Below are 24,030 nucleotides of genomic sequence, written 5' to 3'. Positions count from 1 at the left end.
GTTCCTGCACGCCCGACCCTGAACAGACAGCAGGAAGGATTTCAAATTTGAGTTTCAAGCCTGGATTGGGATTTCAAATTAGAGTTTAAAGCCATGTTTGGGTTTGAAAAGATCAACGTGGATCTTTGAGATGGTATCATGTCAGTCTGGGGAGGCGTTGGGCGCCAACCAATTTCATTAGCATAGCCAGGTTAGCGCTGAGCTCAAGAGTTACATCAATTAGCTAGCGGCACTTTGTGCTGACATTTGGTGAGCGTGTGGAGTGCATCAGCTTCTCTGCGAACTCCAAGTAGAATATTTACAAGACAAATGTCATCTTCCCAAGACGACATTTGAGCACATTGCTTATTTGCAATTATGATGCCTTTGTGTGGCGCTGGAATGATATTAGCGCTTGCCTCCTTGTTACTATAGCGACCACAAAAAACATTCCTCCTGCCTCCTTTCAGCTCGTTGTGTCAAAAAGATGGTTTGTGCTGAATGTGAAATCAGACTTAAGCATGCATCTCAGGCGGCAGCCATTTTGCCACGGCTGTCGACTGAAATTGACGTCAAAAGTGGGCATGAGACCAAACGCGGCAAACAGGACAACCGTGACGTGGGCCATGCGAGCCCGAGGTCACTTTGACATCAATTGCAGTTGACAGCAGAGGGCGCTGTAGGACAGAATTAGTTCCACAGTAATCTTCATCTGGGAGCAGTAAAAGCATTTTTAAGAATAGAGTTTCAAACGTAGGATATGAATCTCAAGGCACCATTGACTTGAGAGCTGATGACGTTGCAAACTAGACTGTTTGTAGCGACTATTTTTTCAGCTTTGTCTTTATATATTCTGCCAAATACGCTCCTGGTGCGTGTGACGTCATAACAAGAGCGCGCCTGGGTGATCATGAAGAGGATGATGATGGTGGTGGCTGGTGTGAAGATGAGCACAAGCTCGGATGCAAATGAGCAACAACGAACGGCCTGTGATTGTGCGAGGAGGCGGGGGGGTAGTTGCCGAATACCGACTGTCCCCCTTTTGTATATTCATACATTCATCCATCCTCCCATCAAATGTGTATAAGGGGGTTAAGGCAGCAGCAATGGTGCACAAGTGCACATGACAAGGTCATTTTGACGCACGACGCAGAGCGAGGGAGCCCCCCCACGACCCCCCCCCCCCACTCCTCCACATGCATACAAACCCCTTTACTGCATGCACGTTTCACGCAATAAACAGTAATTAATGTGGTTAAAAATTAGTCGAAAAAGAGATCAACAGATAAGGAAAACACTTCCAAATTGCGCACGATTGAAACGCGATAACGTGGCGCCAAGATCACCTTCAAGCCTTATTTGTGCCTTTTCCTCCTTGGTGGAGGGAGACACACACGCAACGCAACGCAACGACGTCTCTTATCTCTCAATCCAATGGAGCCAATTGATGATGATTAGCCTCTTCCTTTCATCCCACCACCATTCTCCATCATTCTTGGTTTAAACCTAATACATCATGTGAATCATGTATATTAATCATAATGGTAATAAAACAAAGCTCTCCTACCTTATTGGATTTTTTTCTCGTCTATTTTAGTGCAGGCAATATGAAGCGGCTCCTCCTGTCTTCTTTCCCCTCAGTTGTCGACGTCGTAATGGCTGATGACGTCGCCAGGGTGACCACGCCCCCTCTTCCATCCATCCTTTACAATTAAAAAAAGAACAAGTGTGTGTGTGCGTGGGTGTTTATGCGCGTGTGCGTGTTGCGCGTGCACACCGCCCAGGCTTGGCGCAGTGGGGCGTGCACGGTGTTGCACGTGCACTGGGCTCGTGCGCTCTGATTGGCCCACGTTGGGCCTGCGGAAAGCTGCCCCCTGGTGGACAATAGGATACATACATCAATGATGTGGTGCCCACTGACAGAAAGAAGGATTCTGATCTATTTCATTGCTTGGCTGCAGTATCAGCCTTGCACCTAGAGGGCGCTATAAGACACAGCGATAAGGATGCGCCGACGACGCTGGAAGGCTATACACTAGCACGCGCACACAGGCGTCGTGTCAGGTTGCTACGGAAGAGTACGAAAAAGAATTAAGGCCAGTGAAGAAAAAAAAATGGGGGTTGACAGGATTCTGACTTTTTTCTCAGAATTCTGACTTTATTCTCTTTAAAGTCACTTCAAAGTGGGAATTCTGACTTTAGTCAGAATTCTGACTTTATTCTCAGAATTCTAACTCTAAAGTCAGTCTGACTTTATTCTCAGAATTCTAACTTTATTCTCAGAATTCTGACTTTAAAGTCAGAAAGTGGGAATTCTGACTTTGACGTCTCACTTTAAAGTCAGAATTCTCCCTTTAAAGTGGGAATTCTGACTTTAAAGTCGGAATTCTGAGGGAAAAAGTCAGTCCTGTCACCCCACTTTTTTTTTCTTCACTGGCCCTAATCCTCTTCCGTAGAATGTATATAATGGAGGCCAAATATATATATATACAGTAATTTTCGGACTATAAGTCGCACCGGAGTATAAGTCGCACCAGCCATAAAATGCCCAAAAAAGTGAAAAAAAACCCCATATATATGTATTTAAGTCGCTCCTGAGTATAAGTCGCCCCCCCACCCTAACGATGAAAAAAAAACGCGATTTATAGTCCGAAAATTACGGTATATTGTTTTTACACTTTTTTGTTTTCTTCCCCACCCATACATTCACTCACACCGTCATATGTGGGAATAGAACTTACAGTGACGGCACACAAGACAAGCAAGTGCACCCCTACACCATCAGCGACTTCCCGAAGGAAAAAAGAATTAAAATATTTTCTTCCTCGCAGCTGGCCAAGTCAACACCCCGTGGCATTATGGGAAAGTTTGCTACGGTTGTAGCATTTAGCTCAGAGTACTTCGAAGGTATTTGCCAGTCAAACATTTTAACCCTACATTGTTTCAGTAGCACGTGACCCTATGCTATTGTATGTTTCAATTTTATTTAAAAAAAAAAAAAAGTCAGCTTGTGTCAGAGACTGGCAATTCGCGCGCAACTCAGCATCCTCTCTACTGGAGTGCACGACAATGACATGTCTCTCTCGGTCCCTCCTTCTCCCCCTGGTGGTCAAAAATGCACATGCGCCACTGGCTTGACTTCTAGTCGCACGCACTGTCTGTCGGTCTGTCGAACTTCTCAGCCGGTCACCTCCACCGCCGTGTCGAAGCCTAATGATGATGATGATGATGATGATGATGACGCGGATGATGATGATGATGAGGCTGCGCGCATGTGCGGCGGCGGCATCATGAGGGCTGGTGGCTGTGGACACGATGGACCTTCTGTGGCGGATCCTCGCCGCGCTCAGCTTTGATTGCTTCAAGTCGTCGTCCAGCAGGTAATGATTGATTGCCATTTTCAAAATGGATTTTCTAATAATTGGCACGCGCACCGGAGGATCCTTTCGTAACGTTTTGTTGCATCGAGGGAATCTCTCCGTTTGGTTGCCATTTTTGGGATTATTATTATTTTCATTCTCGACCATTAATGCAACAAGCTGCTGTGGGAAATCTGTACGATTTCACGCACCCTCCTGTGCTATGTCACCTTTTTGAGTGGACATGTGGAAAAATAGTCTTCCTTTTGACATTTGTTGCACTTTGTGAAATTCGAGGGTTACCGTGACGTCATATATCGCACTAATTGAGCCTAGCTTTTGCTCGTTGTAATCAAAACGTCTATTCCTTTTGTTTGTCTCCAGTGTTATACAAATTGAACTTGTTCATATTATTATTGCTAACGTTTTTGTGAGAGATTGAAATGGTTTGTTCCTTCTCTTTACGCTGCAATTGCTTTATTATTCTGACAAGTAAATAAAAATCCTTCATTATTCGGGTGGGTAATTAGTTTAAAGCGATTTTGATAGATTGGATCGCTCGTGTAAATTTCCTAAGCATGTGACATTTGGATTAAAATGACATTATAAAATCAGATGAGCTAGTATTCTTGGTCAAAGTGGAGAGAGATGACTCAAAACTTGAGCGCTACTGTGTTTGACTGCGTATGACAAATAAACATTGAGCAGTTCTATTGACCTTACCAGTTGTTGCCTTCCGCCGGCAGGTCCGCCGGTAAACTGAGCGGCAGCCAACCGGGCAGCCTGGGCAGCCTGGACAGCAGCTCGCTGACAGGCTCGCTGTCGCTGGGTCCCGAGGCACCGCACTGCCAGTGCTGCATCAGCTACGAGGCGCGCCTCAAGCGCCTGTCGTGCGGCCACCTCTACTGCGATGCCTGCTGTCAGCACATCGTGAATTTAGCATTCCGGGACATTGAGGGACTCCCCGACTACCCTTGTCCCATGTGCAGGTCCCTGGGTCAGCTGGGGGCACCGGGAGCCTCGTCCTTGTCGTCGCTGTCGCTGGGGTGCTTCCAGGGCCCCGGCGTCGGGCGGGCAGAGCCCGTCGGCTGGTGGGGGTGATGCTCCGGGATCCACTGTGACAATGAAAATTCGTTGCGTGCGGAGGTGTCAAGGAAAGGCGCACCCATCTTCGTTCATGCGTACCCACCGAACATGTGTTGTGCTTCAGTGAACAGCGACTTGGCACATTTTACAGTTGGACATCAAAATGCATTTGTAACTGTTTTGAGTTGTTTTGATACGCCTTGGTGTCCAGTTGTGACCAAAGAAACGACCACCGATTGTACAGTGAGTGAGTGCCGTGCTACTTTTTAACTGTTCCGGACCGTATTTATTTTCTTGAAGCAAAACATGAATAAAGTTTGTCAACTGTGTGTTGCACAAGTCCAAGTGCTGCTTTTTATTTCTGAAATTCAGGACAAAAAAATGACACAAACAAATAAATGTACACTCGCTAATTTGGTCACGGTACCTAATAATACAATTTCTATCCACCAGTGGCCAGTTTGGAAGAGATAATACTATATTTGGTCCAAGAACAGAAATCGGACTTTCGGATAAGAGTGCCGGTGTGCGCGCGCAAGTGAGCGGCCGGCACGTGGGTGGGCCGCCGCCGCTGCTGAATACCAAAATAACTCTCATGCCCCAAATTCCACAGTGGGTGCAGCTCACCTCCTCTTCAGATACAAGCTCCAAAGCAACAGTCTCTTCATTAGGTACACCTGCCCTATATGCAGGTGGGTTTACCTAATCCTGTGTCCAACAAGGAATTGTTGCAACGAGTGGAAAATGTCTTTGGTTGTTTTCCACTTTGGGAAGTAAAAAAAAAAAAACATTGGCGCCAAAATCACTGTTGTAGTTGCACAAAAAGGTTCAGTGCACAAAATGGTTTCTTGCTCCACTTCTTAGTGCGCATGCAAGCAGAGTTCTGTTGCTGACCACTCCCAAATGGAAAAAGAGAGCAACCTTCTCTTTCCCCTGTTGAAAGAAAAGAATCTGCTTCTTTTGGTAGCTTTGGCCTTGACATTGTGGGCCACGTGATTAACTTGTGTAACTTTTGGTCAATTTGGATTGGCGCGACCCGGACGGGTGTCTGAAGCGTGCCCAAAGAAAAAGGTGTGCTTGTTTGCATTTTCTTTGGGCGCCTGTCCGGAAGGCGGAGCCGGCGTGGCAATGGGGGCTGCTCCAGGAGACCCGGGGAAGAGGAAGCTGCTGCTGTTGTTGGCGTTGTGGTTGAGGTTGGCGTCGTGGGCCGACCGCGAGTCATCAGCGGGGTGCTGCTGGGCCAGCTGCTCCTGAAGGCGCCGCACCTCCCCAGCCAAGAGCTCCAGGGGGTGACGGTGATTGCCGCTGAGCGGGTGCGAGAAGGCCTGCCGGAGCAACAAGCGTTACTAATTGAGGCACGGCGTCTATTAGTCGAGAAAAAAGCAAATTTGAGGTCTGCTTTTTTTTTTTTGTTGCAGAAAACCAAATTGATGCTCTGTAAGCTTCCATCAGAACAACATTTGAGCGGATTTCCTCCTATTCTCCATCAATTCACTCCCCCTATTCTCCATCAATTCACTCCCCTCAAAAGAAAAGCACCCACTCGCCACTCACGTCGCCATGGAGACGGCACCAAAGACACTTGTTGCCGATTGACGGCTGAAAACGACGGTCAGATACTCGATGCGTTTGCGATCAAAGCTGTGAACGAACCGGCTCAGATGCTCGCAGCTACATTTGATTCAGGGTACAATTTTTTTGCTCATCAATTCTACCCCAAATGTAAAAGAGCAGAATGTGTTGGTTGTTTTGCTGAATCTGGTTCAGTCGGGCCACAATTTCCAGCTGTGCACGTACCTGAGCATGCAGCGCTCCCCGGTGGTAACACTCCCTCCACAGTCCCACGCAGGGACCCATGAGGAGGGGCAGCAAGGGCTCGTAGGGGTCCGACTCAGTCCGCTTGACAGGGGTCTCGGCCAGGGAGAGGGCCTTCAGGAGCCTCTCCAGCCCTGGGACGCTCTCGCAGGACGGCGCCCTGCGGTGGCTTTTGCGGTACACGCCCGAAATGCTGCCCCCTGCGCTGCCTCCACGCCAGGGGAGCAGGTTGACAGGACATGAGAAGATGCCCCGGGAAAGGAAGAACACGGAGCCGGGGATGGCGTTGCTGGGCTGGGGGAGGCCAGAAGAGGACGTCAAAATCGTCACAGTGGGGAATAGAAATGAAAAATGGGAGCCTTCATCATTGAGGTCACAATCAGATTAGATTTCCTTCAATGATGGGCTTTATTCCAAAACCAATTCATTTTTCCTGACCCAAAATTCTATACTGTGTTCATTTCATACAAATCAAAACGTAAATGTGCTTTTTAAGATCCAATCCATGCCTGTTTATTACAAGTCCCCACGCACTGTGGTCATCTGACATGTTTGACTATGGCCGTTAGGTGTCAGTGTTGCACAGGGTTTACCCGGCGTGCATCCAGCTGGCTGTTGAGGTTTCCGTTGAGCAGGGGTGCCGGCGCTGGCGTCTGCGCAACGGGCTGCGTGAACGCCGCCTGTCGCTGCTCACAGTACTGCAGTGACCAATCCCACACGGGTGGCAGCGGCGGGTCGGGCGGCTCCAGGCTACTATCCGGGTGAAGTGGTTCTCGCCAGCCGTTGACGGGCGTGTAGCACTGGCCCACGTTCTGGGGAGGGAGGGCGGGGCCACAGGTGGCAAAAGGAGCCGTTTGAGCGAGTAAGGAATTGAGAGCAGAGATATTAGTGGAACGAGGAGGACCGGCAGGTGAGGTGGGGTGTTGCCAGTACCTGCGTGCGTTTGCACCTCTCCCGTTGGGAATTGGCCAGGAAGGTGGAGAAGAGCGGCAGGTGGGCGCTGTCGTGCAGCGCCAGCAGGAAGTCGTCCGTCAGCTGGAAGCGGGCCGGATACTGCGACCACAGCTGCCACACGCAGTCCAGGAAGAGCAAGAAGATGGGAGCCTGAGGACACGCACGTAGATGAGCATCTGGCCAGCAGCTCTTTTCATTGGCTTTGTTTTTCACCTCTTCTTTGTCGTTGTCCCGATGAAAGTTGGTGCGGCTGTAGAAGCGGTGTCCCGCCACCACCCACTCCTTCTGCACCAAGCTCTGGAAGCCCAGGCGGCTGCGGCAGTGGGGGTCGCACATCACCTGGACCAGGCTGGACACCAAGCAGCTCATGTCTCGGTCCTCCGCCTCTGTACACCAAAAAAAAGAAACAAAAGACGCTTTTGAAAGCATTTCTTTGTGACAAACGAGATCAAGGGTCCAAGATGTTGTCATTTCCAAAGTTGACAATGTACTGGTTCAAATTAAAAGGGCAGAGACCAAGTTTGTGATATCCAGCCAGTTTTGTAACGATACGATATCATGTCGATACAAAGAACCACGATACAATATTTGCCGATATCTTAAAGCCTGCTGCGATTCATTCCCGATATATCGCGATATAGTGCTCTACGATCGATATATATATTTTTTTAATAAAAAATATAGAACAATATCCTGATTTGTAACAATTCATACGCAAAATCAACAAGGTACTGCAAACTCTTTATTTAGGAAATTACAAAGTGCTTCCAAACGAATGACTTGAAGCCCAAAGGGGAGCGAATTTCCTCGTCTTCTTGGACACTAGCCATAGCACCAGCCCAGGAGCCGCGTAGTTGTCGGCTCCCCTTTCACGTGCCTGCTCTACTCACAACACAACACGCCGCGCGCTGCTCCCGGAAAGAGGTAGCAAGCAGCAATGAACTGGATTTCAAAATAAAGTCGCGTCTAATGTCCGAGGTCAAAAACGGGCGATAGAGCGATGTTTACGTTCAGCATCGATGCCAACAAATCGTAGAGGATTATTTTGATTAATCGATGTGTATCGATGAATCATTACACCCCTAGTGGGCAACTGTTGTGCGAATAATTGAGACGGCCCACGTCGGCGTAGTGGAGCGTCTCACGTGACTCACCTTGCAACGCCACCGTCATGTGACCACTGCGCAGCAGGCACGCCACCTCCGAAGCTTTCTTTAGACACCACCTACACGCGCATGGGAGACAATGCGCGAGCTTTATTGGCTGTCATCAGACCACACGTGCATCCATCCATCTCTCAATTATTACTCAGTGCTACTTGAGGGGGGGGGGGGGTGAGTGGCATATAACCTGATTTATAACATGCATCTTTCAGCTATTGTGCGCGGGTCTGGAACGTTTCTTCAACAATACCTGCGGTCCGTTTGTTATTGAGGCAGACGATGATGATGAAGATGATGGCGGTTACCTTGTGTAGTCCAGCCAGCGAGTTGCTTCCAGCGTGGACAGCCACTTGTCATCAGGCACAGTCACAGAGGTGGAAATGTCTGCGCAGCAAAAACACTCGAGTTACCCTTCCGTGAAGAAACATCAGACTTCTTCAAAAAAAGATTCGTGTTCTGCACGTCATAACCAGGACCTTCGTTGTTCGCGCGTATCTTAACCTTGCTCGTTGGCATACGGGATTACGCAGAGGTTTACGCGCGGCGGCACCCACCTCCGAGACAGAGCGCTCGCAAGCGGCCATGCGCCAGCTGGATGTCGGCGGGCGAGGGCAGCTCCTCGCCCAGCTCCACCACCACGCACACGGACGAATGGCAGCCGAACAGGATGAGCTCTAGGTTTCTAAACGACACACACATTACTGTTGCTAGCATGCCATCAACAAAAAAAACAACCAAACGGCAACTGTGCCGGGACTTGGGGTGTACCTGATGTCGTCCTTCTCGTGGTAGATGTTGTTCTGGAAGCTGGCCATGCGCAGGAGGTCGCTGCCGCGCGGGTGGCGCCAGCACCAGCGCTGTCCCAACAACACAATTGCAAATCAGTCCGACGGACCCATTCAGACGCAAAAAACAACTCCCTCTCATGTCCTCCTCAACCAGAAGGAGAAACAAACGCTTAACCAAATTGACACAAACGTGTGTCTTTGAAGGCAAGCTCGCTCATACCTTAAATTGGGACCGACATGAGGCACAAACAACAAGCGAGGCAGAACTCGACTCACAGGGATGCGTCCGTCGTTGAAGTGGGCAAAGCTTTTCTTTAACTCTGTGTCCAGAACCTTCTGCGGGACAACAATGAACCTCGGAAGACTAAAGAAACAAAAAGGCATCAAAAAAAGAGGAGATAAAACATGTTTCAATCAATTAAAAAAAAGTCCATATTGACAAGTAAAGCAAAAGATGATTTCATGAAAGGTTCCAGTATTTGTGTTGCAATTGCTGCTACTTGGATTAGCACTAAGCTAACGGGGCTCCTCTTAATTATGGCCATGTCGTTTTTGTCTTTTAAATGCACAAGAGCTCAAATGGTGGCTCGAGTGTGGGGCGGACCGGCGGGACCTGATCCTACCTGGTGGACATCTCGAAGCGGTCGTTGACGGAGCTGACTCTCCAGCCGGTGGTACTGCAGCGCTCCAGCTCCCGCTCCCATTCGGCCGCAGTCTCGTGCCAGTTCATGTGGGCGTCCCGTCGCCGGTTGCTTAGAAACTGCTTCATTTCTGCAACGAGCAAACACTGATCAGCCGGATCGTGTACCCGGGTACAAAATGGAGTAAAGCTTTTGGTGGTTTCTTTCAGCCGAGGCGTTTGTATTATTTCAACGACAGCCGAGCGTCCGTACCTACGCTACCGAGGGCGGCGTTCTGGAAGGACAATATAGAGCCCGGCTTGAGAGGCTGGTACGTTTTGGCGATGGTATGCGTAATCTAAAAAAAACGAGACGAGACAGTCAGCCTGCGAGGACAGCAGGAACACACGCGGGAATGACGCACACCTCGATGACTTGGGCATCAGGGGTGAGACGGTCAAAGAGAAAGCAGATGACTCGTAGGTCGCGACAGTAAAGCACCAGCTCCTCCGGAGTGAACTTGAGCCAAGTGTTGGGGCTCACCAGTTTGGTCCGGTTTGGGCCCACTACGCAAACAAGAGGGGGGGGGGGGGATCATTGACAACGTCAACACTTTGCAACTGAAGTTTCCTTTACTCACCAACGACGACCTTCTCGATCGATGCCAAAGCGATGTCGTGATCACCCAAAAGGATCGGCTCAGCATTGTCCTGCAACAGAAGATTATTTTGTGGGTTGTTGCCAATGCCGATCTTGACTCATCTTATGGTCATGACGCATTGCGCTGACGTCGGATTTGGGGGCGTCCTGCGGCACAAAGGCCACTCGGAATTGCGTGCAGAAGAGCGTTCCTGACAGCCAGCCTCTCCCTTCCCTCGCCGTTAACTTCTTCCTCACCATGACGGCCCTCTGTAGCACGCACTCGCCTACAAACGGTGGACAACGGGCCGAGGTTAAACGCTGCACGCAAAACAACAGACAAAAACAACACGACAAAAAAAACACTTCAAAAACTCCGGCCCAATGTGGAATTGTACGGCCCTGACGGAACCGAGCTCATTCCATCATGACGAAGGAAATCCAAAGCCCAAACAGGAAAAGGCTCAATTTTGCGAGGCCTTCCCCTCCTTCCCAACTCGTTCCATTCATCTCGTATCGCGTACCATCGCAACCCGTTAGAATGCGCCACGTTTGGTGAAAAAACTCTGGTGTTCAAAAATGCCAAGGTTAGCTTGTGTGTGAAAGAGAAAAATTCCAGGTCTCTCGTGAAATAAGATAAGCTCCTTGTCGCCAGATAAGATAAGGACAAGGCCTCCCGCTGAAGGTCGTGTGAAAACGAGGCGGAGAAACAACAAATGAACAAAGGTGAACTAGAGCAAAAGGTTTGCGCTCCGTACCTGGAAGACAACGTAGTCCGAAGACATCTCCACCCCTGGCGCTCATCCTGCTCTGATTCAGCATCCGCTCCTGTGGAGACAAAGACCCTCCATTACAATCTCCAGGACCAACTATTTAACGAGGTCACTGCACAATAGTTAGCCGAGTTGCTAATGATGCCGTAATGATTTCTTAGTAAAACCCAAAGCCACAAAGGTATAACTGCAGCTCCCCCATTGCCGGAACATCTGGAGCCACTCAAGTTTACTAGAAAGTCCCAGCGAGAGCCGCTTTTGCCTTTATGAGCGAAAATCGCCATTTTACGGACGGCGACGCTCGTAACGCCACGGTTTGATTCTTTGGGTGGTCACACAATCGTTTGGCTGTAGAAGTTTAGATTGATACTGGTTTTAAAATAAGAAAAACATGGTTGGAATATTATAATTTTGCACAATGAAACCCAATCCGAAATCCAGTGGTTGTTAGCCAAAGTGCCATTACAATGCAAGTCTGTTCATTCAAGACCACGTTTCATAGTAGCTTCAGTGTTCTCCCTCCAGTCAAATCCAGCTGGACACCAAACAAACTTCTTACAAGCTCAAGTCAAGCGCAAATCTCTTTAGTGGTGCCTAATTGGCTTTTGAAGGGAGTCAGTCATTTTTTACGCTCCCCCAAAAAAACAAGTTAAGTTAATTTCATTTCATTCCCCGGACGGCGCTAACAGCTGCTTGTTATCTATTGGCCCTCCGCCGATCAATAAAGCAAAAGAGGGAGCGGAAAGCTGCTCTCATTGCTGCGCCAAAACACTCTCCAGGGGGAGGATGAACGTCTTATCAGGGGGAGCTCAGATGCTGATGCTGATGAAGAAGTCGAAACTCGACTTCAAAGCGAAACCAAAGGAAGGCCGCAGGATGGGCCTTTGATGGTTGCAATTATTTTTCTGTTTCCTTTGACAGTTTGGGGTATCACGAAAGAATCTTTAAAAAAAAAAAAAATCTAGCAGATTTAGCTCAATTTTTGCAAAAGCGTTTGAGGAAAAAAAAAGTGAACTCTTTAATAATACAAGCAGCTCGTTCAAGACAAAGAAGAAGCGTCTCGGGCTCAGCACGGGGAAATTAAACATGCAAAGCCATCTGGGACAAAATTGGCCTCCACTCAAGCTTGCGCGTCCACGTCGGCATCTTCCAAATCACGTGACACGCGATATTAGCATAAAACGAAAGCAGCAGACTGGCTCGCCACATCTCGTTTACAAAGGTAATCGAAAAATTGCTCGATTGCAGTCGCCATGACGACGCCGGCCAGATGTGTCCCGTCCCCTCCTCCGCTGAGCGCACGCGCGGATGCAAAATGGCTTGCGTAGACAAGCATCTGTTAGCGTTTCCCCCGCGGCCGCTGAAAATAACCACAGAGGAAGGAGAAAAGAAGGAACTTGGATGGCTTGCCTTCTTCGGCCTCTGACTCATCCTGCTTCTTGGCCTCTCAAACAAACACAAATGTACAAATAAAGCGCCTGGGTGGAAGCGACAGAGGCAACTCACACTTCCCAATAGCTCAATTGCTCCAACAGCTGATTCATAACAATAGAATCATCAGAAAACATGCATCCAGACAAACATTTGAGCCCAAATATAAACAAATGCATTTATAGTGTGTATACACAAACACACACGCACACGATTATATACACGTTTAACACACTAATAAGCACACAAACAACTACATTCACATGAATAATTGAGGTGCAACGAGCCAACTAATAAATTCACAAATTTTTACAGAACTTTTAAAAATATTGTTAGAGACCTTGTCGAACTTAAAATGGTCGAGATGGTCTGAATCGGAGCCTTTCAGAGTAAAACCTTCAATTTCTGTCCGCATTCATGAAAGCAAAATGATGAGCTCTGTTTTTAATCAGAATAAGACATTTGCAAACACATACCCAGACTTTATTCTTATTCAAGCAAGAGTGACTGCCGGACAACACTTTTTCCACGCAAGTTGATTCGCTGGATGGAGTTGGCCAGTTGCTTACCTTGATGTCCGTCCCCATCTGTCGGACTTTGAACGTGCTTTTAGATCCAGTCAGCATGGTTGGAAATCCTCAAAGACATCCGTTGTTGAAGGACAAATAAAATGTCTAGCTAAAGCCGTCTGCGCTCCGTGTTAGGTAGTGATTAAAAAAAGGAGGGGGCGACAAAAAAAAAGTGAATGTGGCTCCTAAATGTGTCTCCGGTGGTCATCCTCCGGCGTTGTTGACACCGGCGGCGGTTCGCACGCAGCCCGCGCCCGCCGATGATACCGCCACTCTTCTCATCACCATGGACGCTCAAAAACACGACAAAGCGCAAGAAACTCTCGGCGGCGTCGTCGTCGGTTGCTGCTGCTCCATCCGCACACGACAACAGCTCGCTCGCTGGCTGGCTGGCTGTTGACGCCTTCTTGGCCAGAACACTTGAAGGGAAAAGACACGTCCAGCTCCTTAAAGGGGCACCACACCCGGAAGTGAAGGCATAACGGGGCGGCGATGTTTTTCTTACCAATAAACGCAAAAACAAAAACACTAATTACAAATTAATATCTACTTAATTGTGCGAATGCTGGAGTTGTACCACTGCCACAATAGAAAACAAGTTTTGTATCATGATAATAGCATAAATGTAAAACAAATTACATTTTATATTTGAATGAGTTTGATTGATTGATTGAATATTTATTGATCCCCAGGGGTGGGGAAATTCAGGTTTCACGTTACAAGTCACAGTGAAGGCAAGAGTATTTGGAGTCCTGTATGATTGTTTAGAGATTAGTTTAGGTAACCATTCATTCATTCATTCTATCATTCATTCTATCATTCATTCATTCATTCATTCATTCCCCCGAACAGTTTATCCTCACTAGCCTCCATTATTTGCTGGAAAACTCTGGACAAAGCTCTGTCTCATACACAAAAAACGTTTTGGCGCCCTCCGGTGGCACCTTGATGACAATTACCTATCGTCAACTTGATTAGTTATTGCTTATGTAAGAGTAAGCGCTTTGGTGTCAAGTAAAATTATTTTATTTCTTATTTTAAATACTGAAATAATTTAAATAAAAATATTCGTTGTATTATTGTATTAATAAAATGACAGCAGCACTATGACCTAGCGGTTATAACATGTTTGCCTGCCAGTCGAGAGGTTCTGGACTCAATTTTTTTCTCAGGTTCCTTCCTCCCTCCTTGAACATCATCCGAGTCTAGTTTCACGCGCATATGAAAATCATTTGCATTTTTTTTTTTTTATGCTTTCGTTTAACTGACTTGGGAAGAAAAAGTGATGTGCCAAAATTCTCTTGGTTCGCTACCTTTTTGCGAGCCCTCGGCATGTCTGGCTCCTCGTCTCTCATGCAAAGAAAAGTCCAGAAACTCGCAAAGAGCAACAAAGCACTTCAGAGACAAGAAAGTAAAAGTTGCTCTAATCCAACCGTCCCGCTGGTGCACACGTGAGTCTTTCTTTCTTTCTCGTGTGCAACGACGATCATGGAGAGGAACGTCAGGATTTGGAATTTTCGCCCTTCAATATTACATAAGGCTCTCGGATATCTCGGATCCAAAACAAAACGCTTGCAGACACACGAGCTGCCAGGCATCACGTGAGCTGCATTCAAGAAGTCAATCAGGCCCGATCGGCCGTTCAACACGAAACAGCAAGATGCTGCTACCGCCAATGGCTCAAGCGTACTTGGGGAAAATATGCACTATAGAGAGAGTCTGTCAAAAAACTTTTTTTTTTTCAATAAATAAATAATAATAATAATAATGACAGCACGGGACAGACTCCAAAGGGACTCAAATCCTTTTGCTTTGGCATCACACTTAAAGCCACACATTTTTCAAATACAACGGAAATTTATTCAAATGATGAAAAAAAAAAATCCAAAATGAAAGTCTGAATTATAATAACAACCTAATGTAAATAATTATTTCATCAAATCCGATTCTCTTCCTGTCCAGTGTCCACATTGCACACTGGACAGCCTTCGGGGTCCCTAAAAAGAATGGAAACAATAAAATTAATGACAAAACCGCACACATTTGGTTAAACATGGGTCGACCTTTCCACGCACAGTCCCGTTTGTCCTTTCTGCTGTAGAAAAATAGAACAATTCTCAGCCGTTTTGTTTTAGTGGAGCTGTAGAAAAAATGCAAAACAAAAACGGGGAAAAAAGGCAAACACCCAAAGGAAATCTATGAGGAGCGATCTGGCGAGATATAAAAATGTCACCTGCATAGCGCTCGATCGAAAGGGTCAGTAAACATTTGGGACTTTTTACAAACGTACAAAAATAACTGACAAGCTCTCTTTTGCCTTTTGGTTTGAAATAGAAAACAAGAGCGTGCGTTTTGTGACATTACAAGTCACGGCCAAGTCGTTTAAACGTCAGCTCGTTCTTTGGAGGATTCACAACAAAAAAAACAACAGCAAAAACAGTCGCTCACTTTTAAACACACGGTGAGGTGGGGGAAATGGCGCCCCCTCCTAGGTGTGGCAGTGAACTGCAAACTACTCCTTTTTGTGCTTTAAACCAAACGAAGAAAGTCAAACCCGAACGGTCGCTGTCCACTCGTGAAGGACAACTTTTGGCATACGAGGACTGCTTTTTGCTCCAAACCCTTAAGAGCATTTATTGGCCATCAAGTTTGAGATCCAACATGGACTCGTACTCTTTGGTGTCATTATTACGACATTTCAGTGAGCCACTAAAACAGCTGCATCTTACCAGTCAGCTTTTTTTGCTATGGTTGTCGGACATCTGTAAGTCGAGCACTGGGCACGTTGGTGCTTCTAGTGGAGTCCAGGGATCCACCACACCCGGTAAAGTTACCAGTTACTAGAAGGGTCCAATGACCAGTAGCGGTAAAACAGCTGTTCAATTAGCGCACCGAAATGTCTTATTAGCGAGGGCAAGGAGCTTCAGAAATGAAACGGAACCCTTGCCGCATGTCTGCTGCCGTGAACGCCGTGGTGGGAAAATGCCGCTTCAGACCAGCACCAAAGCCACGGGGGAGGTCCTGACCAAAAGTGCTTGGATTTGTGCAGGGACGGGAAAGCGACCAACGTGCCCCAGAACTTTGCGAAAAGCAGCGAGCGGTAAAGCGCAAAACCTACAGACAAAGTAAGAAAACCCGGCCGGCCTCGGCGTAAATTGCGGCACTCGGGAACCGAGACTGTGTTGGTGCTTTCGTTTGACTTCACTATGCGTAAAGAGTTTTCGGTTCTTCATCCTTAGCCCGTCTCCTTCTCAATGCGGAGGACCGGCGGCTCTTTTCTTGCCTATGACTTCAGATGGATATGGACTACGGGCTCCAACAGTTTATTCCAAAAGGAATCCAGCATGAGGTGCACGTACTTGCAAGACATCTCCCTGAGACGGGAAGCGGTAGTGGGCTAGCCATTTGTGCCCCAAGTGAACTGAAGAAGGCCACGTGTCTGGGGCGATCCAGATCAGAACCTCTGGATGGCGGGCACCGCATCCTTGGTATTGCGGTAGCAGGAGGAGCAGTAGTTGCCCGTCTCGGGGAGTCCGTAGTAGACGCAGTTGGGGGTCCGACAGAGTTCGGGGAGAGTGCCCACGCTACCCAGGGAGTAGTGGCGGATTGACGCCAGCGCACTACTGGGTTCCAGGAAGCTGTTGGAGGAGCCGAACCCCGTACAGTCTGGTGGGTACGAGGGTACCGGATCTGGATTATTAGATTGAGGGGGATTAAGATGGTTAAAGGAGCTCGCCTGCGCCGCGGAGCAGTGTCTTGGAAGGGTGATGTACGATGGGTAGGTGGCGGGCGAGCCGCCGGCCAACTGGCGCCGATTATCCATGTAGTGCGTGTGGAGGTGCGCCGCCAAGGGCGGCTGCTCTATCAGGGAGGGCCGCGGGATGGGCATTGTGCCAGAGTACATGGCGGGGCTCAGCAGGGAGCCCTTGAATGAGGCAGACGAGTTCTCGGCCGGCTCCGCCGCTGGCAGCCCATTTTTGGGTGACGCTGCAGCAGCGTAGGCGGCGCCCTTGCGCTCGGCCTCACGCCGCTGCTCCTGCTCGGCCCGCGAGCGCTCCTCCACCTCTGTGAGGTAGCGCTGGATCCTCTGCTTCCGCAGCGGGTGCTGGTTGTCGGTGGTCAGCATGCCGGCGAAGACAAACTTCCTCTCGCCGTGCATGGCAGCCTTTATGTTGCCTAGACTGGCCTTGACGTCAGCGCCGTACTTGTTGGGCTCGCCCTCCAAACTGCCGCCCGTCCCATTGAGACGCTCACTACCCAACGAGGGCGAGCCCTTCCCAGAGTCTTCGGACAGGTGGGGCGAAGGAGGGGCGCTGTCCTTGTCCACCCCGAGTGAGCCCTTCTTTTTGTGCCCACTCTCCTTCTTACCGTGTCCGCCGGCCCCATTCTTGCTCGTCATGAGATTGCCCACGTTCCGTTTCAGCTTGCTACCCAGCGTCTTACCGAAGCTGCCCAGCTTGTTGGCCACCGACTCTGCCCTCTTCTTCTCCTTCTCCTTTTTGGCTTTGTCTTTTTGATCCATCGGGGGCGTGCCGCCGTTTGAAGACACGGATGAAGTGGATGAGTTGTTCTTGGCCAAGGGCCCGCCGCCACCGTTGACCGCGGATCCCGCGGGGCCGGCGTCTCCGTTGCCGTTGGAGCTGCTGCTGACCGACTCCTTGTCCGACTCACCGGAGTCGGGAGGTGTGCGGGCATCATCTCCGGCCGACGCGGTGGGCGACTCGGGCTGGGCCAGTGGCGCTTGCTGGAAGAAAAGCAAAGTTATGCTGAGATTGCCGTCCTTTTTTTTTCTTCTGGATTTTGCCCTTTCCTGACCAAGCATGTCTACTGAGAGCAGAGTGTGTAAATTGTGCGAGCAGCCGTCCTCACCTCGCAGGGCAGCGGCAGCCATTTGACGATCATGTAGCTGTGAAGCATCTGCAGCTTTGCTTCCAAGGACAGAGACACACTAAAAAGTAGAAAAGTCAAAGTTAAGTTCGATTGCACCACGTGGCCAGCATTTGCAAGTGGGGGGAAATTAAGGATCGGATCAAGTAGTGCTTTGGCGCCATCTTCTTCAACATCTAATAAGAACCATCAAATCATCTCTACTGGAAAACAGCCGTGCTCTCGGGCACAGGAATAGCTTGTTTGTGTGATCTTATTTAGCAGGCTACTCGCTGATAGAAACTACTTAGAGCTAATCTGGTGAGCAAGTGTCGCTAATCGGGAGTCGGGGATCAATCTCTAAATAGGGACGTGCTGCTACGTCCTTACACCCTCAAAGGGTGGCTGGGTGGTGCCGAGTTTACTTTTCAAATAATAGAAAACAAGTCAAAGATTGTAGAATACAGTTGAGTTTTAACACCTCCATTGGTATCCTGGAGAGAAAAAAAAAGTTATCTGAGAAGCAAAGCGAGGTTAATGAGGAGAATGAAGGCAGCACCTGCCAAGCTTCTTGTTGTTGGTGTCGTCCTTGCCCCACTGCCAGTCTTTCCCCGGATCCACAGCAAAGTGCAGAGGAAGCATTTTGTGCTCCGAGTCGGTGAGCGGGATCACCACTGCACCACAAAAACACGCTCGGTCATGTCACAGAGTTACACGCCAAATACTTTCGGCCCGATATCAGCACCGGATTTGAGTGTATAATGTTTTTTCCTCGACTTTTCACTTTTACTCCCGACATTCGGGAAAAGCCAAATAAAGGCAAAGCACCTTGCTCGGCCGAACCGTCCGTCCGCTCCATGGGCACCAGCGCCGAAAAGTGTGCCTGGTCGTAGGCCAGCACCAACGGAGAGCGGTGGCAGGTGCCGGCTACCACCTCCATGGGGAGGAAGATTCCCCCGAATGGGATGGGGGCAAACGCTGCGGTGGGACAAACAAGGACGTGGCTGAATCACCCGCAATCCACGTTGGAGAGAAACAACGTGGCGCCCGGATCTCACCTTCTCCACCAGAGTCTCTCAGCATGGTGTCGGCCACCACTACGATGGGTCGCTTGAGGACGTGGGCCAGCACAAAGACGTGGAACTCCTCCAGGCTCTCGTAGACGGGCTCATCTGACGACTCCCCCCTGGAGGCGGGCGGGCGTCAGTGTCAGAAAAGCCCGCACACTTTGTGGTCCGCCCTCGCTCACCTGCTGTTGACGTGGCTTCCGTAGCTGACGCGGGGCTCGCTGGAGGCCAGCTTCAGCAGCTCGTTCCACTCCTTTTGCCACTCCTCCTCGCTGTAGACCAGGCCCGACTGCAACAGACCGGGTCGTGTGAGAAAATGAGCCCCACAAATCCCTGACTTGAAAGTCCCTCAATTTTTTTCAATCCATTTTTTGGCTAGTGACATGAGCAGTGGATGTCAACTTCAATTGCGGGGAGTGAAAGGACGGGCCGGTGCAATTTCAACAAACGGGAACAAACAGAAAGTCAAACAAGCGTGCGTGGCTGCCTTATCGTGATAAAGACCTGCTCAACCAGCAGCGCAAACCTTTTCTCATTTTTGTTGTGACAGACGTTTGGAAGCTCTGAACATGGAAATGAGACGGCGACGTGTGCAATCTCAATATTTCCTTGTTTTTACAGCTCTTCTCTGAGGAAAAACTTGTTGTTCTTCGAAGTTAGAATGTTTAAGAGCCAATTGTTAAGTTTCACATCTGTCAGCATTCATGATGACCTTTTGGGCGAGAAGTCGGCTCACTATTTGGCAAGAAGTAGGCATAGTTCTAAAATTCCTAAAAGTCTTTTTCGAAGTGTGTTTTTCGGCCTGTGTGCGGGGCGGACAGACAGATGGACGGACATACCTCTTTGTTCTGCTGGGTCAGCTGCCACCTCCAGCGGCGCTTGAGGGCCTCCTGCTCGTGCCCGCAAACCATCTGCTGGTGCAGCGCCTTGCGCAGCGAAAGGTCGCGGTCGTGACAGCCCCACATGCCTGCGCTCACACCCGCAAAAAGAGCCACTCAGTCACATATGCAAGCACTTGCAGTCATTGGCCAATGAAATGAAACAAAATGTTGCAATGCGAGAACTGACCGAGCGAGGCGGCGTGCAACAAGCAGTTTCCGTCTCCGGTGGTCGTCAGCGGCAGCAAACTCTGACAGTTGGGAACCGCTTTGGTCCACCAGTTCAGGCGCCCTGCACATACAATCAAATCTCTGGTTTTCTTTTGTGGAGAACAGTTGCGGTGGCTGTTACGAGATGGTCGTACCAGCATGCTCCAGGGCCACCATCATGGATTTTTCAATCAGGTCCCTCTCATTGACTTGGAAGTCGTCCTGGTACATGCTCAGGTCGGGCAGCTGGAAGGTGGACTCAGGCGTGTTCAGCAGTTGCTCGTCATCGCCCCCCGCGGGGACAGAGGCGGGCGCGTGCGCCAGGGAGGCCGCCGCGGGCGAGGGGTCGCGGGACGGGACTCCCCTCGTCTGCCGCTTTTCGGCAGCTGCAGAACATTAAGTGAGCTCTCATCTTTTCAGCTCGGGCGGGAGGGTGTGTGTGTGTGTGTGTCCGACGGCCTCACCTTGGGTCGCCACGTCATCTTGTCTTTGCAGTACGGGCCGTGCGAGTCGGGCCATCTCTTTTTCTGGGGGCGGCTGCGTTCTCTCCTGGGGAAAGGAGGACATCAAGTTTAAGTTCTTACGTCGCCCCCCTCGGCTTGGATGATGAATTACAACAACATTTAGATACGGCACGGCTAGCGCCTGCACACCCGCCTCCCTGCCGTGTGATTCGACAGTGGCTATTGAAAACAAATAATTGATGAACAAGCTAGTGGACGCCGCCAAGGCATTCCCGTGGGCTCCACCAAGAATCTATTCTGAGTCTGTGTTGTTCCTCTCTGCCTATCATGACGAATAACATTTTCTGTCTCTGGCAGCGTGTAACGTTCCTGCTCTGGCAAACACACGCACGCACACCAGGCTGATGTCAAATATTCCGCACACACCCACCGTCGGCCCGCGGCATGCCAGCGAGGCCTCGGCTGGGTCACAAGAATCCGCCAAGTGGAACTTCCCTATTGTGGCCTCCTTGTCTGCACTGATGGCTGGGAAACACAAACACCCACACACACACACACAATTGGGTAACCCCCTCCAACTGAAGGCAGCATCTGAAGGATGATCCTGGGTGATTATTAATTCTGTCCTGTGATGTCAATAGTGATTCCTGCTCTCGATTGCTTCAGAAAACGGAAGCTGACTGCAATGGCAAATGACAATCGGGTGTGGCTAATCCACACCGATTGGCCACAATTCCAGCATGTCTTCTTTGCGATCAAACAAAGGCTCAATTCTCAGCGATTCTCATACGCAGTTTTTTTTCTTAGATAAAGACTGGGACAGACAATGGTTAAAGTTTAGCCCGCTTTACTAGCTTTGGATTCCACTTTCTAAAATAGCCCGAATGGAAAATGCGAATAGAAAAAGTTGTTGCCGGAGGACATACCAGGTATCGTAACAGCTAAGTGCCGCTTGGGTACATTGCAGCAGTTGCACCATCTTCTCCAACCTGCTGCGCAAGTTGCAAGGGCTAATTACAGAAAGAATCAAAACGCAAATGAAGCGGGGCCTTTCAAGACAAATGAGCCGGAGATTGTTCTCTGGAGTTTGTTATGTTCTTATTCTCCATGTTGACGGCCATCACCCAAAATTGCAATGGCACAGCATCCAACATGGCGTGGCCCTGCTGTCTTACCTCGCTTCAACCAGACATTAATTAGAGGTCGGCTGGTGTGTTTTTGCAAAGCTTTTTGTTGACAAGCTAATTTCAGGTTGAGTGTTCTTGCACTTTTAATTTTGCCAAAAACAAAGTTTTCATGTGTCATGGCCAGGCTTTGCCAAAGGTGAGACCAAAGTAAAGGGGAAAAAATGTCTGTCCAACTTAACAATTCCAATATTTAGAGAATTGAACATTTGATGTTTGATGAATTGTGTCACCTCAACAATGAATTACTCTCCGAGCTCACTCGCAGCCAAACTAGTTGCTGCCGCTCCTGCACACTTGAAAGGCGACTCAACGGGCGGTTTGTCTTTTCCAAGGCCTCGACGTCCGGCCTGCGTCTCAAAAAGCTGAGTCGTACCCGGCCCAACTTGCGGCGGCCTTGTGCCACACATGCACGCCGAGCAAGCAAGAGACGCGGCCACACTTGGGTGTGTCTTCATCATCAGCACAACAGCTCAAACAACCAGTCTGACATGTGCTAATTCCGAGACACGCAGTGGAAAGGACACAAAGTGATGAGGAATGCAAGGACACCACCGGCCAATAAGAAACAAGTCAGATTTGATCTGAAATTCCAATCAGGGAGGATTTCCCTGTAAATGGAAGCCAGCATTCATTTATGCACTTTGCAGCTTGCCAAGACGGGCCGTGGAAGGCAAATTTTCACTCATCCAACAGAAAGACGTTTGATATTATGTTATGCAAATAAAAGGTATGATTTTGGTCTCCCATGACTCGATGAAGACGGCGAAAGAAATGAGAACCGTGTATCCATCCGGCACAGCAGATGTGACGTTTACCCATCTGTGCCTTTTAGAAAGAAGCCTAACAAAGCGGGATTGTTGTGAGACTGTGACAATTGAGTAAAATTTGTGGCTGCCGAGTCCACCTCTGCCCTGCTCACCACTCCCGCTAATTCTTTCACTTTCTTTTGTTTCGGTGTGCGTGTGTGAGTATGCGTGCGCGCGTGCGGAGTGTGCGTGCATGTGAGTCCATGTGTGTCCTACATCTTCTCCTTGTCAATAATTGAAGAGTGTAACACAGCCTTGATAAGCCAGGATAGGCTGATGCACTTGTTTTATTGCCTAGAGCCGAAAAACAAACCGACAAGACAGTCAAGTGAAGTGAACTCTCCGCTCACCCTCTTAAATCTGGATTACATCACCGGCAGACGTACGCGTCCACCCATCCCAGTCCAGCCAGTGCACTTGGACGGGTTGGGTCAAAAGGGAGCGAGGGGGTCATTTTAAAAGTACCAGCACAGCTGACGCGTTTGCCGCGAACACAAGTGCTTTGTCCTAAACGAGCGCCTGTAATAGTGGAATGTGGGGATGTTTGGAATCGTTTCTTTGGAAGAACAACGCTTTGATTAAAAAGATAGGCGTTGGAGCGCATGGGCTGCATGCGAGTCTCACAACTTTACCAACGCGCGTTAAATTCCACCGAACACTTCAATTGGCCCCCAAAAGAGTTTTCATCTTTGTTTATGTTTACTGAACATTTTCGTTTTGTGGCTCGTTCAAACTGCGGCTAATCGGCAGCTAGCCTTAGCTGTTAGCTCAAGGAGAGCTTCCACTTCCCCGGCAAACTGCTTCTTACCTTGACCGGCCCCGCAGATGTTTTCATGCTTCCCGTGCTCCTACTTTTCTCCTCTCGATGAAAATGGACAGTGCTTAACTTTAGGGCATCTTCTCGTGGCGCAACTCTGCGTCAAATCCCCAATGCGGACCATCAGCCGCAAAGTAATTTCCACTCCACTTACAACAACAACGTCAACCCACTCTAGGGGCCCGCCCACGCCACGAGCAGCCCAATCAGTGACGATAACATTTTCCGGTGACACTGATACGAGCCAGTGGTAGAGCGACCGGCGTTTGATGGACGCTGTAGTTGACCAATGGTGATGGGAGAGAGCAAAACAAGTGCTTGCTGATTGGCTTGCAGTGAAATGGGGACAAAAGGGTGTTTTCCCAAGGTCAGCCTATGAGCGTGTTCCCGCTGGGAGAGTGACAGGTGCTTCGGATCATCCGAGCAGTACCGGGTGATGACCTCATCCTGGATATCAATCTCGCGTCAGTGGTAAATAATCAAGTAGAACGTCAATAAACTGAATAGCTCGAGAGCAATCTGAGGAAAAAGGTATTCTATAGAAAAAAAAACTATTCTT

At 49.1% G+C, this 24,030-nt stretch overlaps 2 protein-coding genes across 3 annotated transcripts; both read right to left on the bottom strand.

Annotated features, from left to right (window-relative positions):
• Window positions 1–4,749: 4,749 nt before the first annotated feature.
• On the bottom strand, window positions 4,750–13,603 carry mtmr11 (myotubularin related protein 11). 2 transcript variants are annotated; one of them, XM_061289458.1, is made up of 17 exons: window positions 13,177–13,602; window positions 11,162–11,231; window positions 10,554–10,690; window positions 10,405–10,474; window positions 10,191–10,330; window positions 10,038–10,122; window positions 9,768–9,915; window positions 9,421–9,508; window positions 9,125–9,213; window positions 8,911–9,038; window positions 8,662–8,740; window positions 8,348–8,418; window positions 7,407–7,579; window positions 7,173–7,343; window positions 6,833–7,051; window positions 6,222–6,533; window positions 4,750–5,749 (listed from the first exon to the last, which is right to left on the bottom strand). In XM_061289458.1, the coding sequence occupies exons 1-17, from the start codon at window positions 13,231–13,233 to the stop codon at window positions 5,441–5,443; spliced, it is 2,346 nt and encodes a 781-aa protein (XP_061145442.1). In that variant the 5' UTR covers window positions 13,234–13,602; the 3' UTR covers window positions 4,750–5,440. The 2 variants fall into 2 exon arrangements, with proteins under 2 accessions (XP_061145442.1, XP_061145443.1); XM_061289459.1 differs by lacking the exon at window positions 10,554–10,690 and having other exon boundaries at window positions 13,177–13,603.
• A 1,410-nt stretch (window positions 13,604–15,013) lies between these two features.
• On the bottom strand, window positions 15,014–23,655 carry otud7b (OTU deubiquitinase 7B). Its single transcript, XM_061288975.1, has 11 exons — window positions 23,463–23,655; window positions 20,662–20,746; window positions 20,353–20,583; window positions 20,178–20,279; window positions 19,949–20,076; window positions 19,292–19,398; window positions 19,101–19,228; window positions 18,871–19,020; window positions 18,602–18,716; window positions 18,046–18,124; window positions 15,014–17,920 (listed from the first exon to the last, which is right to left on the bottom strand). Exons 1-11 carry the CDS (start codon window positions 23,487–23,489, stop codon window positions 16,631–16,633), a joined length of 2,442 nt encoding a protein of 813 aa, XP_061144959.1. The 5' UTR covers window positions 23,490–23,655; the 3' UTR covers window positions 15,014–16,630.
• Window positions 23,656–24,030: the final 375 nt, after the last annotated feature.

This window comes from Syngnathus typhle, linkage group LG10, assembly GCF_033458585.1.
Source record: "Syngnathus typhle isolate RoL2023-S1 ecotype Sweden linkage group LG10, RoL_Styp_1.0, whole genome shotgun sequence".
In the NCBI taxonomy this organism is placed as follows: domain Eukaryota; kingdom Metazoa; phylum Chordata; class Actinopteri; order Syngnathiformes; family Syngnathidae; genus Syngnathus; species Syngnathus typhle.
The sequence above is the reverse complement of the archived record's forward strand: the minus strand, read 5'-3'. Positions and strand labels throughout refer to the sequence as shown.

What these genes read in the sequence shown, in the direction of transcription:
- mtmr11 (XM_061289458.1), bottom strand. Translation starts at nt 13,233, where the DNA reads ATGCTGACTGGATCTAAAAGCACGTTCAAAGTCCGACAGATGGGGACG. An exon ending in CACGAGAAGGACGACATCAG is followed by an intron (nt 9,039 to 9,124) that starts GTACACCCCAAG and finishes TGTGTCGTTTAG; the next exon opens with AAACCTAGAGCTCATCCTGT. An exon ending in CATGACGGTGGCGTTGCAAG is followed by an intron (nt 7,580 to 8,347) that starts GTGAGTCACGTG and finishes TTTGGTGTACAG; the next exon opens with AGGCGGAGGACCGAGACATG.
- otud7b (XM_061288975.1), bottom strand. Translation starts at nt 23,489, where the DNA reads ATGAAAACATCTGCGGGGCCGGTCAAG. An exon ending in CATCTGCGGGGCCGGTCAAG is followed by an intron (nt 20,747 to 23,462) that starts GTAAGAAGCAGT and finishes TCCTTTCCCCAG; the next exon opens with GAGAGAACGCAGCCGCCCCC. An exon ending in GGCTGCCGCTGCCCTGCGAG is followed by an intron (nt 17,921 to 18,045) that starts GTGAGGACGGCT and finishes CTTTTCTTCCAG; the next exon opens with CAAGCGCCACTGGCCCAGCC.